Source organism: Spea bombifrons, chromosome 8 (assembly GCF_027358695.1).
Source record: "Spea bombifrons isolate aSpeBom1 chromosome 8, aSpeBom1.2.pri, whole genome shotgun sequence".
Classification (NCBI taxonomy): domain Eukaryota; kingdom Metazoa; phylum Chordata; class Amphibia; order Anura; family Pelobatidae; genus Spea; species Spea bombifrons.
Window position 1 is genome coordinate 3,757,631 of NC_071094.1, and position 14,117 is coordinate 3,771,747.

The 14,117-nt window shown below is 46.6% G+C and overlaps 1 protein-coding gene across 1 annotated transcript; it reads right to left on the minus strand.

Moving 5' to 3' along the window:
• Positions 1 to 1,274: 1,274 nt before the first annotated feature.
• RAB14 (RAB14, member RAS oncogene family) lies at positions 1,275 to 9,649 on the minus strand. The gene is made up of 9 exons (XM_053472684.1): positions 9,458 to 9,649; positions 5,029 to 5,080; positions 4,389 to 4,447; positions 4,050 to 4,103; positions 3,385 to 3,562; positions 2,665 to 2,731; positions 2,388 to 2,475; positions 2,152 to 2,182; positions 1,275 to 1,954 (listed from the first exon to the last, which is right to left on the minus strand). The coding sequence occupies exons 3-9, from the start codon at positions 4,438 to 4,440 to the stop codon at positions 1,777 to 1,779; spliced, it is 648 nt and encodes a 215-aa protein (XP_053328659.1). The 5' UTR covers positions 4,441 to 4,447; positions 5,029 to 5,080; positions 9,458 to 9,649; the 3' UTR covers positions 1,275 to 1,776.
• Between the last annotated feature and the right edge of the window lie 4,468 nt (positions 9,650 to 14,117).

Here is a 14,117-nt window from a genome sequence, read left to right on the forward strand (position 1 = left end):
TAAGAAAAAAAAGCAGCCGGTTATAAATTATCTAGATACAGGTACTTTATTTACAAATATTTAGATTAATAGCATTTTGTTACATCAAGGGAAAAAGTACAGGAATCCAAACAAATCCTTTAGTGACAGCTATAAACAAGGTGACCTACTCGAGCTGGGGGGGGGTCTCGTCTGAGCAAAGTGCGGCCTTTCCACGCTCAGTAGGTCGTGGTCCCTGGCATAAGCTTTAGTCGCTTATGCACTATAACTGATGGCAAAATGCTCTAAACCCTCTAAAAGTGTGAGCAATGAGAGAATCGGACAAGTTCCATATTTAAAAATGAATATATTTATATATATAACCTGGTTCTCCAAAGGACCGCGCAAAACCCCATCCTAAAGTGTTGCGTATTGCTCATCAGTTAAGCGTTTAAGCCCTTTAATGCCACACGGGTATTGTTGAGCCCCATCTGGCACTTGAAGGGTTAGATTTTTTTTTAAATATGTTTTAACTGGTTAGAAACTACTCAGCTACATGACTTGAAGGGGGTCATGCTTAAGGGACCCTAAGCACAAGAAACTAAGCATGGCCCCTTTAAAAACACCGATAGGCTTGATAGATTTATATTACAACCCATATGCGTCACACAATTAAAAAAACAAAAAAAAGAGAACAAAATTTACTTTGCAAAAGGTTTCAATGAACAAATGGAATTTACTAGATCTAAAGCGGGTTTTTGAAGAAAAAACAAATAATCAAAAGGTTAAAAAGTTTTATGTTTTTACAAATCCATCCCACTGTAGTGTTAAAAAAAAAAAAATCAAAATATATATATTTATGAAAATGATACACCGAAGGAGACAAAACATGTATGAATTAAAGGTTTACCGGGGTGAAAAAAAAAATCAAGTTAGCCGCTGCTTATTCCACAACTGGGTTGCTAAACCGTAAAGTGAGAAATTGGTACGCAGAGAAAAAAAAATATATAAAACAGAAACAAAAACCCCGATTATTTAAAAACCAGCTGGTAACGTCTACTGTACAACAGAGAAATGCCGCCGACGTACTGTACAGACGAGTATATTCTGATTATACTAATGCCAGGAATTAGAATTCTTCATTAAAATCATATACACAGCATGTATTTAAAGGGATCCTTTGGGATAATTTTAACACTTAAGGGTACATGATAAAACCTTGAACACAAGGAAGGCTACGGATCACAGGAAGGAGAGAAGAAAAAAAAAATAGAAAATTGCATTCTTTACTCCCAAAATTTAAGACAATTATATGATTTGTTTTTTATCCAGCAAAATTAACCGTGTAGTTATTATTCACAGTAAATAAAACTATCGCCTACCGCGGACAGACTTTTTTTTTTCTTTTTTTTTTTACAAGTCACACAAGGAAAGTTTTAGTTACAACAAAAAAAAAGTCTTAAGACAGCCCCTGCAGCGAAAGTCCAGCATCAGTGCGCATCTTTAAACAATGGATTGCGGACGTCACAAAGACAATTAAGAAGAAAAAAAAATATATTCTACAGTTAATACCATGCAGGAAAGGTTTTTTCTCTGTGTTTATTACTCGACTTGCCTTTGATAACCTGGATACATCTAGTTATTGAGCAGTTTAGTATTGTGTTAAACTGTCGTCTTAGCAGAGTTCCCCCACCCCAACACACCTTTAATAGAGACCAGCAGGATGGAGAGAAGATAGAGGGGGCAGTACAAAAAAAAAATACTGCGTCAGACAGACAGGTGGAGGTGAGAATCAGCCGCCGGAGGAGGAGGATTTCATTAGCATCCGCAGCCTTCTCTCTGCGGCTGGGGCTCGTTGGATAGCCGCCCGCCTTGGGGAGCGGAGGGTTTGTGTTGTACTCCGGATTCCGCCGCGTTCAGGTCCAGGCTGCCATCTTGGATATTTTGGTAGATCTTCTTGGCGGCTTCTAGGAAAGCATCTTCGACGTTCTCACCCCTGGGGAGGAGGAACGATCGAGGTATTTAGAAGCGTTTATGGAAACTCTGTATCTGTTTGTCCTCAATCAAATCTACTCAATCTAGATTTGGATTAAATCTTAATGATAATTAAGAAAAAGGGCAGTTCTAACCATGTATTGTATGATCAATACCACGTCTATCAACATAAATCCAACGAATCCTCCCAATACTTACGTCTTTGCGCTCGCTTCTAGGAACAAAAGACCTGCAAGAATAAAAAAATAAAAAAACACTTAACGATTAGGAAATAATTGTGGCCTTGCTTTATAATCAGCAATTTCTGTACCCCTAACCCACGAGATCAACTACAAAGGAGACGCTCGGTCACGCAATCTGTGCCGTCTGGGCAGAACGTTAAGGACACCACCAAGTTACGGACGTGTAAAAAGAGTCTGAATAACTAATTATACCGTTCTCCTCAGCAAACTGCTTGGCCTCTTCGTACGTAACATCCCTCTGGGCTTCCAGGTCGGCTTTGTTTCCTATAAGAATGATGACCTGAAGAACAAACATTTCCTTAGAAATCCTCATTACCAAAAAAATTAAATTGTAATGCAATAAAACAGCGCATCCCCTTAAACTCGCATATAAACCCAAACTCAGCAGCAGCGGTCGGATCATTATTAACGGCTCGCTTTGCTGGTATTTACGTAAACGTCGTGAATCCGCGTGACACGGGCGACTTACAGTATTAGGATTGGTGAGGTTCCTTGCGTCCGTCAGCCAGCTGCTTAAATGGTTGTACGTGCTTCTCCTGCAAGTAAAAACAATTCGGTGTCAACGGCTTCGGGAAATAAATCAGAGAGTAATAACAGCGCTTACACTAGAAGTGAATGTGCCAGACCTCTCTGCGCATGCACAGTCTTCACGGTGACGCAGAGGAAGAGGTTTAACCAGGACTATACTGCAGAAGTCAAGGACGAGCCAGACATTAATAGCCAGCAACATAGTTATTAGACATGGTCCCTCAGCTCATTATCCTAATCAGGGGTGGTTCCACAACAAGGCGGAGCCTCCATGCACACCCTCTCCCGTGATTGGAGGAGTGGGGAGAAGCTGTCCCATGAGGTGGAGGCTCTGCCCTGTCCCAGAAGTACTCCAAGAGGCCAGAATAACGTAGAGGGGTATGTAGAGTAAGAAGTGCAGATACGCTTCTCTTTCTCCTCAGATCCGTCTGCATTGTTCTGGCCTGAGGTAGTATTTCTGCGACAGGGCAGAGTCTCCGTGCGCAGGGGGGACAGACTACCTCAATCCTCTAATCGGGGGAGAGGGGAGTGCCGAGGCTCTGATATGTTGTGGAAATACTACATCAGGTACACTCAATAAATGTACAATCTGCAGGCCGTAAGTAACAGTATACGACCCGTAACAATGCAGTTGGTTTGGTCACACGTAGGCAGCACTCACCTAGTTATGTCGTAGACCATAAGGGCCCCAGCAGCACCTCTATAATAGCTCCGGGTCACGGCTCTAAACCTCTCCTGTCCTGCCGTATCCCAGATCTGCAGTTTAATTTTTTGGCCGCTGACTTCGATTATCCGAGTGCCAAATTCAACGCCGATTGTGTGAGGACAATCTGCCATAACTGGAAAAAGCAGAGAGATTGAATGGGTTAATATTTTGCTTTCATTAAAATACAAAAAATAATAATAATAATTAAACTAACACGTTTAGATCATATGACACAGAACGCTCAAAGTAAGTGCTGTGACACGTGACGGCTTATCTCTAAATAACACATGAATGAACGCGTTAGCCGATTGGCTGCTCCAGCCCTTTAATGGATCAATGGAGATCTTTTTTTTCCTCCTGACCGTAGAAGATTTTATTACTTGGCTTATTTGCTTTCACAAAGTACACTGAATTCTCCCACTTGGATGCACAAGGACTCCGTCCATTAAAGCTACGCAGACATCCGTATGTATCGGGGGGGGGGGTGCTAATCCTGCAGCAAAGAGCTTAGCGGACAAGACCCTAAACCCAAACGGGATTCCGGGAAGGAAGGCTTCGACCTCCGAGTCCAAAACTCGCTCAGACGCAGGAACACCGGGTAACAATAAAAGCAGAATTACATTTCTTTTCTGTAAACTGGTGCAGCAGGCAGGACTTTCCCACTCCCATGTCACCTGCGGAAAGGAAGACAGAAGTCAGCTGGAACACGGAAAGCACGCGCATGATTCAACGGTAACGTTATAAGGAATGTATGTAAATGCGTATTTAAAGTGCCCTTAAACAGTGCAAACACTTCAGTACGATACTCCATGACCCCGCACATACTGGATTTACACGAGGGGCAGAGGCTTTGTGACCACAATGTCCCTTTAAACGTGGCTCTGATAGGAATCACACCCTTCCTGCCAGCACGGGGCAAACGAGAAACCGAAACAAAGGTAACGAGGAAATAAACTCACCGATGATGATGTACTTAAAGATGTAAGAGTAGTTGTAAGGTGCGGTTGCCATTTTGGCTCTAAAAAAGAAAGAAGGGGGGGTTAATTTAGAGGAACACATTTTTTGGGTTGCAAAGAAGTCAGATGATAAACACACGTATGGAGAAAAGCACGACTTAACCCTGACAGTGCCAAACGTAACATAGGGCCCACTAGAATTACAAGAGATATGTGCAGTCCAGCACGTCGGCGGTTAACGCGTTTGCAGCCAGAACCTGCTTGATGATCATTGGCTGCTTTATTTCCGTTATGTAAAGATTTTTGTAAAAATGACAGGCATAGAAAAGATACAGCAGGTGCTGGGGTGAAATAACGTCAAAGAAAGGGGGCAGGGAGGAATCCTGGCCCCTGGCGGACAGCCCTATAGGAGGGGTATCTGGTACACTGGTGTTACAATTTATTTTTCAATTAAACAAAACTTTACTATTTACAAAATGTCCAAAAGGATTTTCCCCGTCATCTGACCATCAAAAAGCCTCCTCCTGCCCTCCACAACCGCACTTCTTCTGTTTAACAGTTAAAGCAATACTAGGCACGGACTGAAGGAGTTAACGAGCCTCCTCGCCTGGCCGGAGCAGAAGAAGTAAGGAATATTTATTACCTTATAAATTAGCAGCCGACGGACGGGATTCACGATCACCAAGCGAGTGACTCTGCAGGAAGAAAAAGCAAAAGATTAAAATACAAAGAAAGCAGCCGACAATCAGGAACCCCCGGTCTATACGATCCTTCCCTATAGGCTCACACGGCCCCTACTGCTACTATCTGCATGTAATATATATACGGTATATATAAAAATAAATATAGCCCTTGTGTGTTCACTTTGAAGCCAAAACTTTATTCCTCTCCCTGCGCAGAAACGATACGGCCATACGATTACCTACTTAAGAGAGGCACAATCGGGATTTGAGGTGTCCCGTAATAAAGCCCCCCCATGTATGTATGCGTCAGGGGATCGTGTGACCGTACAATGGACCAGGGAAAGGGATGGTGGCCTAGTGGCAGCACAATATCAAGGGCAGCTGGCACAAAAGACCCCCCATCCACACACAAGCCAAGCGCAGCGCTCGTCTACTGTCATAGGCGATGACTCGGGAGCCGGCAGTGACACTCGCCGGAGTCGCGGGTTCCGGAGTCCAGAGTTAATGTTTAATAAAAGGAATAATTAATGCGAGAGCGCAGCATAACCGGTCAGGGTCCGGCGGGTGAGACTGCTGGACATGCGCAGGTAACGGATCAGCCATCTAGCTGGGCGATAATATCCAACATCAGGCCCTAGCAGACGAGCAGCACCACGGAGCCGTCTGATGCCCTCCGTCAGCGGGGTCTCTGCATCACGGGGGTCTCTGAGAACATGCGGACGCCTCTCAATTTAAAAGCAGAACTCGCAGAACCTCTCAGCAAACCCTACAAACTAACAGGTCGTCTCGCGCAGGCACTTTAACCGGAACCGTGCGTCGGATGTCACGCCGCTCGCCCCGGCTAAAGCTCGCCCTGCAAACCGCGAGCGTCACCAGGAGCTCGAGAGACAGCCTGGGGCAAAACAGCCGGCTTAAAAACAACTACAGCAAAAAAAAAGCGGCCCTGACTCGTCCGGCGTTCAGGTGTGTTGGCAGCTTTACAGGATGATGTCATACTTTAAGTCACAACAGACTGTTCTCTATTAAATACGGCTCCGGAAATCCCTCGGAGAGCCGCCGGGTCGGCATCATAAAGCAGACCTCGCCTTAAACGGAATTTATAAAGCCGATACGTCGTTAACGGCGTCCCACGCCGCATGTCTCCACCGCGCGCCGCGCTACAGGGGCGCTCCAGCCATCCCATGGACTTTAATGAATGACAGCTGGGGGGGGGGTCTCTTGGTGCCCCCCTTTCCAATTCCCCAGGATGGGGGTGGTAATTCAAGAATTATTGAGGGTAGCTGCAGATCGTATGCTTTTAGTTTTTTTTCCTCCCCGTTTTGAAAGAATGCGTATTAAAGTGCGGACAGAGGGTTAGAGATACTCAGAGTACGGGGGGGGGGGATTTTTTCATCTCAATCGATAAACAAAAGCAGGAGGGTTTCTGAATATCTTAATTTCTACACAAAGGACTGGAGACCTTTTCGCGCACGCAGGGGCCGGCACAGCGGTCTCCTCTACAGAATAAAGTGTTACTCTATGAGCGCGACGCAGAGATGAACGATTCAGAGCGTCTCGCTGCAGCTGTCACTTTTGACGCGTATTCCAGAACGTCACTAAACGCCTCATCACGGCGAGCAACTTGTTTTCGCTGCCCCACGGAGGGGGGGGGGCGCTCCGCACTGGGAGGAGGACCCCTAGGCCAGAGCCGTCCATGTACGAGACCGACAGCCAAAAGCCGTTCCCTGCCTCGCTCGCAGCTCTCATCAGCTACGAAGCATGTCTCCTGCCCCTCGCTAGGACGTCGCACAGAGAGCAAAGAGACTACAAGGAGACTGCACGGTGTCATGGCTGCCGCCACGCCGGGAACGCAGAGAGGACGCGCCGGGAGGAAAATCTCACGCCGGACAGCACACAGGGAGCGCAGCGAGACTCAGGAGGCTGTATCCATGAGCGGCCCCAGCGGACGCACAAGGTGCCTCGGAACACAGCAGAGGATAGAAAGCTGTGCGAAAGCCTGGACAGGCTCTAAATATCACAACAGACTCACTCGGCGGCCCCGCCATGCGCTGCCGAAACAGCCCCGTGCGTCTTAATACACGTAAACGGTTAAAAACCGATTGCGCAATCACTAACAGGTTAATCGGTGTCCCTAAAATACACCTGCAGCAAAGCAGGTTTATCCCAATACCTGATTCATAGAACCGTAACCATAACGACAGCAGCAAACTATCTGCATGACGCAGAAATCAGAAAGAAAGCAGAGCCCGGAAATGACGATGATACCTCACAGCTGTCCAACTACAACTCCCATGATCCTTTGCCCAACCGAAAAAAAACAAAGAATCATTGGAGATGCAGCTAAAAGGCCCCTGGGGACCCAGCCTATGGACACCCTGACCCCGCAGAACCATCAGAGGCCAGCAGGCACACAAAGTAAGGAACTTGGATAAAATCACGTTTTTTGCTTAGTTTTTTTTTCTTAGTTTATAAATGAGAAAACCCTTATATGGGACGCTTTACACTCATAGTGAACAGGAGCTATGATAAAGTAGTAGTAGTCGCAGGTCTGGGGACACTGTAGTAGGCGGTACTGTAAGGATAGTCAGTATGTTAAAGATTCACCCTACTGTAATTCTATCAATCGCTACTTAAATAACAAAGTTATTTTACACTAATATTATTATTATTATTATTATTATTTATTTATATAGCGCAAACAATTTACGCAGCGCTACAGAAACAAAACAAACAAAAAATTAATGTTAGGATCCTAAGGTCTCCGGATGATTCCAAATGGGGTCCGGCGTCACGAGAAGCGCAGAATGGCATTATAAATGATAAAAGCCGTCGGCGACGAGGACGGCAGCTGCTGCAGAACCTCTTTAGAAATGGATGCATTAAGTAGACAGGGTCCTGCACGCCGGCTGACAAGCTACATGCAGCCATATAGACGGCCGAATGCTGACAGGCAAATGACCCAAACGGCTTCCCGTCCTTGTCATGGTTACCGACACCTGAGTCACTGACAGCCCTCGGGCCTTCATTCATAAATCCGGTAACCCAGCCCTCCGGTGGCCGCTGCCCGGTGCAGGTGCAGTACCCAACCCCCCCCCCGACCTTTATGCTTCCCGTGGAAGGTTGCATTGATTTGCATTGCTGATTCCACCCCCATCAGGACCTCAGAGGGGGTATTAGGGGCAGACAGCGTGTGGGGAGGGAGGTTTTTCCAGGATAGAGCCGTCCTGCAGGGTAAGTAAATAAAGGTGGTGACAGTCTGGGCCGGCACTCAACCCCCCCCACCGGGCCTGACACTAGCCGGCTGCAGAGAAGAATAAACACGATCACGAGATCATCTGCCTCTTCCGGAAAGCTGTCAGACCCTCTCCCGGGGCACGTAGTGGGGCGAGGGGGTGCTACGGGGGTAATATGACAGCAGCATTTTTGGGGTACAGAATGTCCGTAACAAATGACGGCTCCAGATGGCAAATGGTCGCCGCGATCTGATAAATTCAGGCTAAGGGGGAAGACACGGACCCTACTTCCTGAGCACCGGTTACCGGGGTATGCGCATATACCCACCCCCGGGCACAGAGGGTAATGGGGGCTCACTGGCCTTGCTATTAAGGATAAGGGGGTCCCAGATTTTGCTATAAAGATCATAGGAAACTCTCAGGCCCTGCTATATGGATAATGGGGACTGACAGGCCCTGCTATATGGATAATGGGGACTGACAGGCCCTGCTATATGGATAATGGGGACTGACAGGCCCTGCTATATGGATAATGGGGACTGACAGGCCCTGCTATATGGATAATGGGGACTGACAGGCCCTGCTATATGGATAATGGGGACTGACAGGCCCTGCTATATGGATAATGGGGACTGACAGGCCCTGCTATATGGATAATGGGGACTGACAGGCCCTGCTATATGGATAATGGGGACTGACAGGCCCTGCTATATGGAAAATGGGGACTGACAGGCCCTGCTATATGGAAAATGGGGACTGACAGGCCCTGCTATATGGATGCTATAGGGATAAAGGACTCCAGGCCCTGCTATCGGGTACACTGCAGACAGATCAGGCAGCAGATTGAAAGGGGGGGAGCTTAACCGGCCAAAGCCTAGTAACAAAAAGGGTGGGGTATGCAGTGCACTGGCAGGCACAGGGTTAATAGCAGCTGCACAAGGGGATGGGAGGGGTGGATTAGGGGTACCTGCCATGGATCACGGGGAGAGGTCTGGGGGAGAATGGGGGCCCCAGGTTGCATGACAGCTCGGGGGAGGCATTACGGGTGTGGCAGTTATTTGGGGAGGCGGGTAACTAGGGTACTAACGGCCTGTCTGTCTCTGGGGTGAGGCCGGTATTGGGGTGCAGTGCCTGTCAGGGGGTGTTCCGGGGTTACCTGTGCCAGCTCCTCTCTGTTGATACTGCCGCCTGTACCCGTGTCTCGCTCCAGAAGCCGGTCTCCGTTTCCTCCTTGTCTATTCTCTGCTGCTTTCCCTCCGGCTCTGTGCGCTCTCCCGGGCAGCTCCAGTTCTCTACCTCTCTCTCACCAAGATGGCGTCTGCGCTTGCACGGGGTTTCCCTGCGCGCTCCCAACGGGCCGGGCGGGGGCGAGAGAGAGGGGTGGGGCCGGCGGAACGCGCTCAGGTTCCGAACACGCCCAACACTTCCCGTCTCCCCGCAGCGGGCACGAGCTTGGTCACGAGATCCTGAGACGCAATCACGTGATTCCAGCAGGGCGGGGTGACGTAACGAAACTCTGGGCCCATGTTCACTAAGCTGTTATAATGTTCTTATAGTATTCGCTCTTTCTTATAATTAATATTCTATCTATGAACTATCAATCAATTATCTATCTGTCTATCAATCAATGATCTATCAATCAATTATCAATGAATTATCAATCAGTCTGTCATTGAAATATACGTATGTCTTTATACATAGCGGAGACTCTTGTTTATCGGACGCGTGTTCTATAAAATATTGCTTTGATTCTGAAATGTATTTTTTCACACCCGGAAACTGTCAGGGTTTTTGCCCCAGTCTCAGGGTCTCAGGGGCAGATTCTCCGGGTCACACAGTCTGGAGCCGACTCCCTCCTCGCTGGGATTATATAAATATTTTATCTGGGAACTGTCAGGGTTTGCCCCGGAGTCTCAGGGTTTTTGCCCCAGTCTCGGGGCAGATTCTCCGGGTCACACAGTCTGGAGCCAACACCTTCCTCGCTGGGATTATATAAATATTTTATCTGGGAACTGTCAGGGTTTGCCCCGGAGTCTCAGGGTTTTTGCCCCAGTCTCAGGGTCTCGGGGCAGATTCTCCGGGTCACACAGTCTGGAGCCGACTCCCTTCTGGCTGGGATTATGTAGACATATGATCTGGGGACGCTTCGGGTTCCTCTGGAGTCTCCAGGAGAGGCTCCAGTTCTCCGGTTCGCTGGATCGAGGTCCAGACCCCCCGCCCATTTCCACCTTAAATGGGGGTGTGTCCCCTTTTCATGACATCAGCAACATGTTATGTGAATGAATGAATGTGACATATGTTGCATGTATGAGTTATTGTTACATAAATTACATGTATGAGTTATTGTTACATTTGTTACATATATGAGTTATTGTTACAGAAATTACATGTATGTTATTGTTACATGTTACACATTTGAGTTATTGTTACATGTTACACATTTGAGTTATTGTTACATGTATGAGTTATTGTTACATATGTTGCATGTATTAGTTATTCTTACATAAATTACATGTATGAGTAATTGTTACATAAATTACATGTTTGAGTTATTGTTACATGTTGCATATTTGAGTTATTGTTACATGTTACATGTATGAGTTATTGTTACATAAATTACATGTATGACTTATTGTTACATAAATTACATGTTTGAGTTATTGTTACATATGTTACATGTTGCCACTCCTATTTCCATTACTGTCACGAAACATGCTGACCCAAGAGAAGCTCGTTGGGATTTCAACATCATGTTAGAAAGCTGCAAGATTGTGGCAAATGGCGCAACTTGTCGCTGTTAACACCTTCCCTGCTGCAACAATGAGAAATCCATCAGCTGAGGGGTTAAACATATTCTCATTACAAGTATTATAAAGAGGACGTGCTGTATATACGGTACTTTTATTTTCAACGTGCTGCAGTAACATATATGTGTATATACGTGTAATTATATATGCATGATTCAAGCAAAGCCACGCCCACTAGCAAGCGGTGTTTACAATGATCTTTTGAGCCATACGTAGCCAATGTGTAGATCAAGGCATTCAGTCATTCCATGCGGGTCCCAGATACACTTCAACATGTGTCTGCCACCTGGTGGCCTTTTTCAGTATTGCAGTTTAAAAAACCCACACTTGCTCAAAGCCAATGCTGTTTCTATCAAAAGATCAACTTCAGCCTCACATAGCTCCCAAGTATCCCTGTTTACTTTGGCCAATCCCTCTATGGGTCCAAAATCCCTGATGACCTTCTTTTCTCCCCTGATGCCCCTCTTTCCTCCCCTGCAGCTCCTCTTTTCTCGGAGCTCAGAATGTTTGCTGGGTATGAGGGTATCGCAGGGTTCTACTGCCTTAAGGTCACAGTAATAATGATGGAGAGTTGTTTCCAAAGATTTGATACTTTGATAAATGTCTCTCCCTCCTCCATTATAAGGGCCGCGCATACAATGCAGTGGAAATTTGATTCATTGGCGCTTTCCTGTGTCCTCTGTTAAAGATTCCTTCGTTCCTCGCCGCAAGAATTTTTCCAGCCTCTAGTGCCAAAAAATGATATTTCTTCTCCAATCAAGGCTCCCTCTCTATAACTGCCCAAAAATCACATCATCTCTCTGCACAAAACAATTGAGACAAATCTCCCTGCAGGGGTGGCAGGGGTTAATGCATCCTTCACGCGTATATTTCATGACATGTGATGGGTCACATCACAAGTGACAAAGAATGCCTAGTCTGACTTGTATCTGATCATCAGAGGCTAAGATGGAATGTAAGGACGTTTTACTTACACTGAGAGGGTGGTAGATAACTGGAACAGTTTCCCAGCAGAGGTGGTAGAGGGTAATACAGTGAGGGTATTAAACATGCATGGGATAGACATACGGCTCCTGAATCTAAGACGAGACCAACGACTGATTAAGGTTTGAATCTTTACAACAGACTATTTTAATTATTTTAAGAAGTCTTTTTAGTGTCTATGGAAACAGCCAATCAGTGACTTGTTTTAGTGTCCCATGGCAATTAAGTGTTCCCGGAAAAAAATGAGGACAAATTGTAGTTGATTACACGGACACTCCAATCATAAAACAATGTAAGAAAATATACCACTCACATCAACCATAGCAATGTATTTACCTCTGGGGCCGATCTAGGACAGCGCCCTCCTAATATGTGGTCAGCATCGCCAGTACAATCCCACCTATAAGAAACGGAGCGCTGGGATATGATGTCATACCCCAGTAATGCCTTTAAATGAAGTCTGTAGCAGTATTTACACTTATTGTACTGTTGTGAGTAAAGAGTTAACCTGTTCATAGAAATATCTTTTAGAAAACCTTTTGTGATTCGTGGAAAAAGGAGGCGTAAAGCAACAAATATAGGGTTAAATCAAATAACAAATAAGGTAACCCTTCACATATCTGTTACACGCCTGTCCCCGGGGCAACAAGCATGTTACATCATACGGGGAATTCTTAGGCATTGAAATCATGGACTCCGTAGATAACACGAAAGCAGCGATAAGTTTGACCCCCCCCACCTGAAGACTCTCAAAGTCAATGCGAGGAATGAAAGTGAAGATGACGGGGCGGTCGGCGCTTTAAGGCAAGTGGCCGCTTGGTGATGTCAGTGTGGCCGACGGCTGAATGTATGCGCGGTGGCGTGCTATGATTATGCCGGGCAAATCCAGCTGCTGTCCATACACTACACCACCCAATCTGCCACTGGAGCTACCGGCCAACTGGGCATTTGCCCTCCAATATTTCAGGGCACCTATGTTGGGGGGGTTTGGCTAGATAAGGGAAGCATGCCTCCCAACTGTCCCGCTTTGCGTGGGACAGTCCAGATTTTGCCACTCTATCCCACCAAGCTCCACCTCTGTCCCACTTTCGACAGGTGGAGCTCAGCACGACAACGGAGCGGTGGTCCCGCTTTCGTTCCCCAGTGTCTGGGGCTTTGGAGAAGGCATACTGCGCATGCACAGTAGCTCTGCCAATGGGACTATATCTCCTAAGCTCCGTCCCCTCTGATTCGCCGAGAGTAAAAGTCAGAAGGTATGGGGTAGTTGCCACAGTCAGATCTAGAAAGGAAGGACTGCACAGATCTCCATTGATGTCACAGGTCCCTGGGGCGGTCGGAGGTGATCAGAGGATCCGTCCATGATTCCCACTGACCCCAAAAGCGGGACAGATGGCAGCTACTGACTGGGACCGCAGGACAGTGCCCAAAAACTGTGACTATCCAAAACTAGCATGATGTAATCTATGGATCTACTGCGGATACAACGTAGCCGTTAAATACTCTTCAGAGCTGCTGCTTCCCGTTCTTCCCGAGTTCTTGGAGTTCGTGGTGGATTGTGGGAGCTCCAGACATACAATATCTCCTTATTTACGTAAAGAAAATGCCAGGAACAGCACAATAATAATACGCTCACATAACAAGCGACAAAAGACAAAGCAGTCAGGGGACTCATCGGGAAGGGAGGGCGCACTGGTTCCCATTCACAAAATGTCTGGTTTCCTGGCGAAGTGTTTCCTTGGACGTAGAATTTGCTCCCTCTGCTGATTATGTTGGCAGATAACGAGCTGCCTCTTGGCCTCCGTCACTGATCTGGATTCTGAATTATATATTCGGGTCCCAAAAAAACAAAAAAAAACACATTAGATTCTGGAGCAGAACGAGGAGAAAAGAAACGAAGGTTTTGGGTATATCGATGATCTTTTTTTAATCTGTATTGATGGGAACAGTGGGTGGGATAAAGTGCCCTGCGTGGTGGTGAAGGACACGGCGCAGGGGCATTCAAGGAAGCAAATTCCGGCCCAGATA

Coding starts and splice junctions, on each gene's coding strand:
- RAB14 (XM_053472684.1), bottom strand. CDS start 4,440: ATGGCAACCGCACCTTACAACTACTCTTACATCTTTAAGTACATCATC. Junction 2,476..2,664: donor ACCTCACCAATCCTAATACT/GTAAGTCGCCCG, acceptor TTTGTTCTTCAG/GTCATCATTCTTATAGGAAA. Junction 1,955..2,151: donor CTAGAAGCGAGCGCAAAGAC/GTAAGTATTGGG, acceptor CCTCCTCCCCAG/GGGTGAGAACGTCGAAGATG.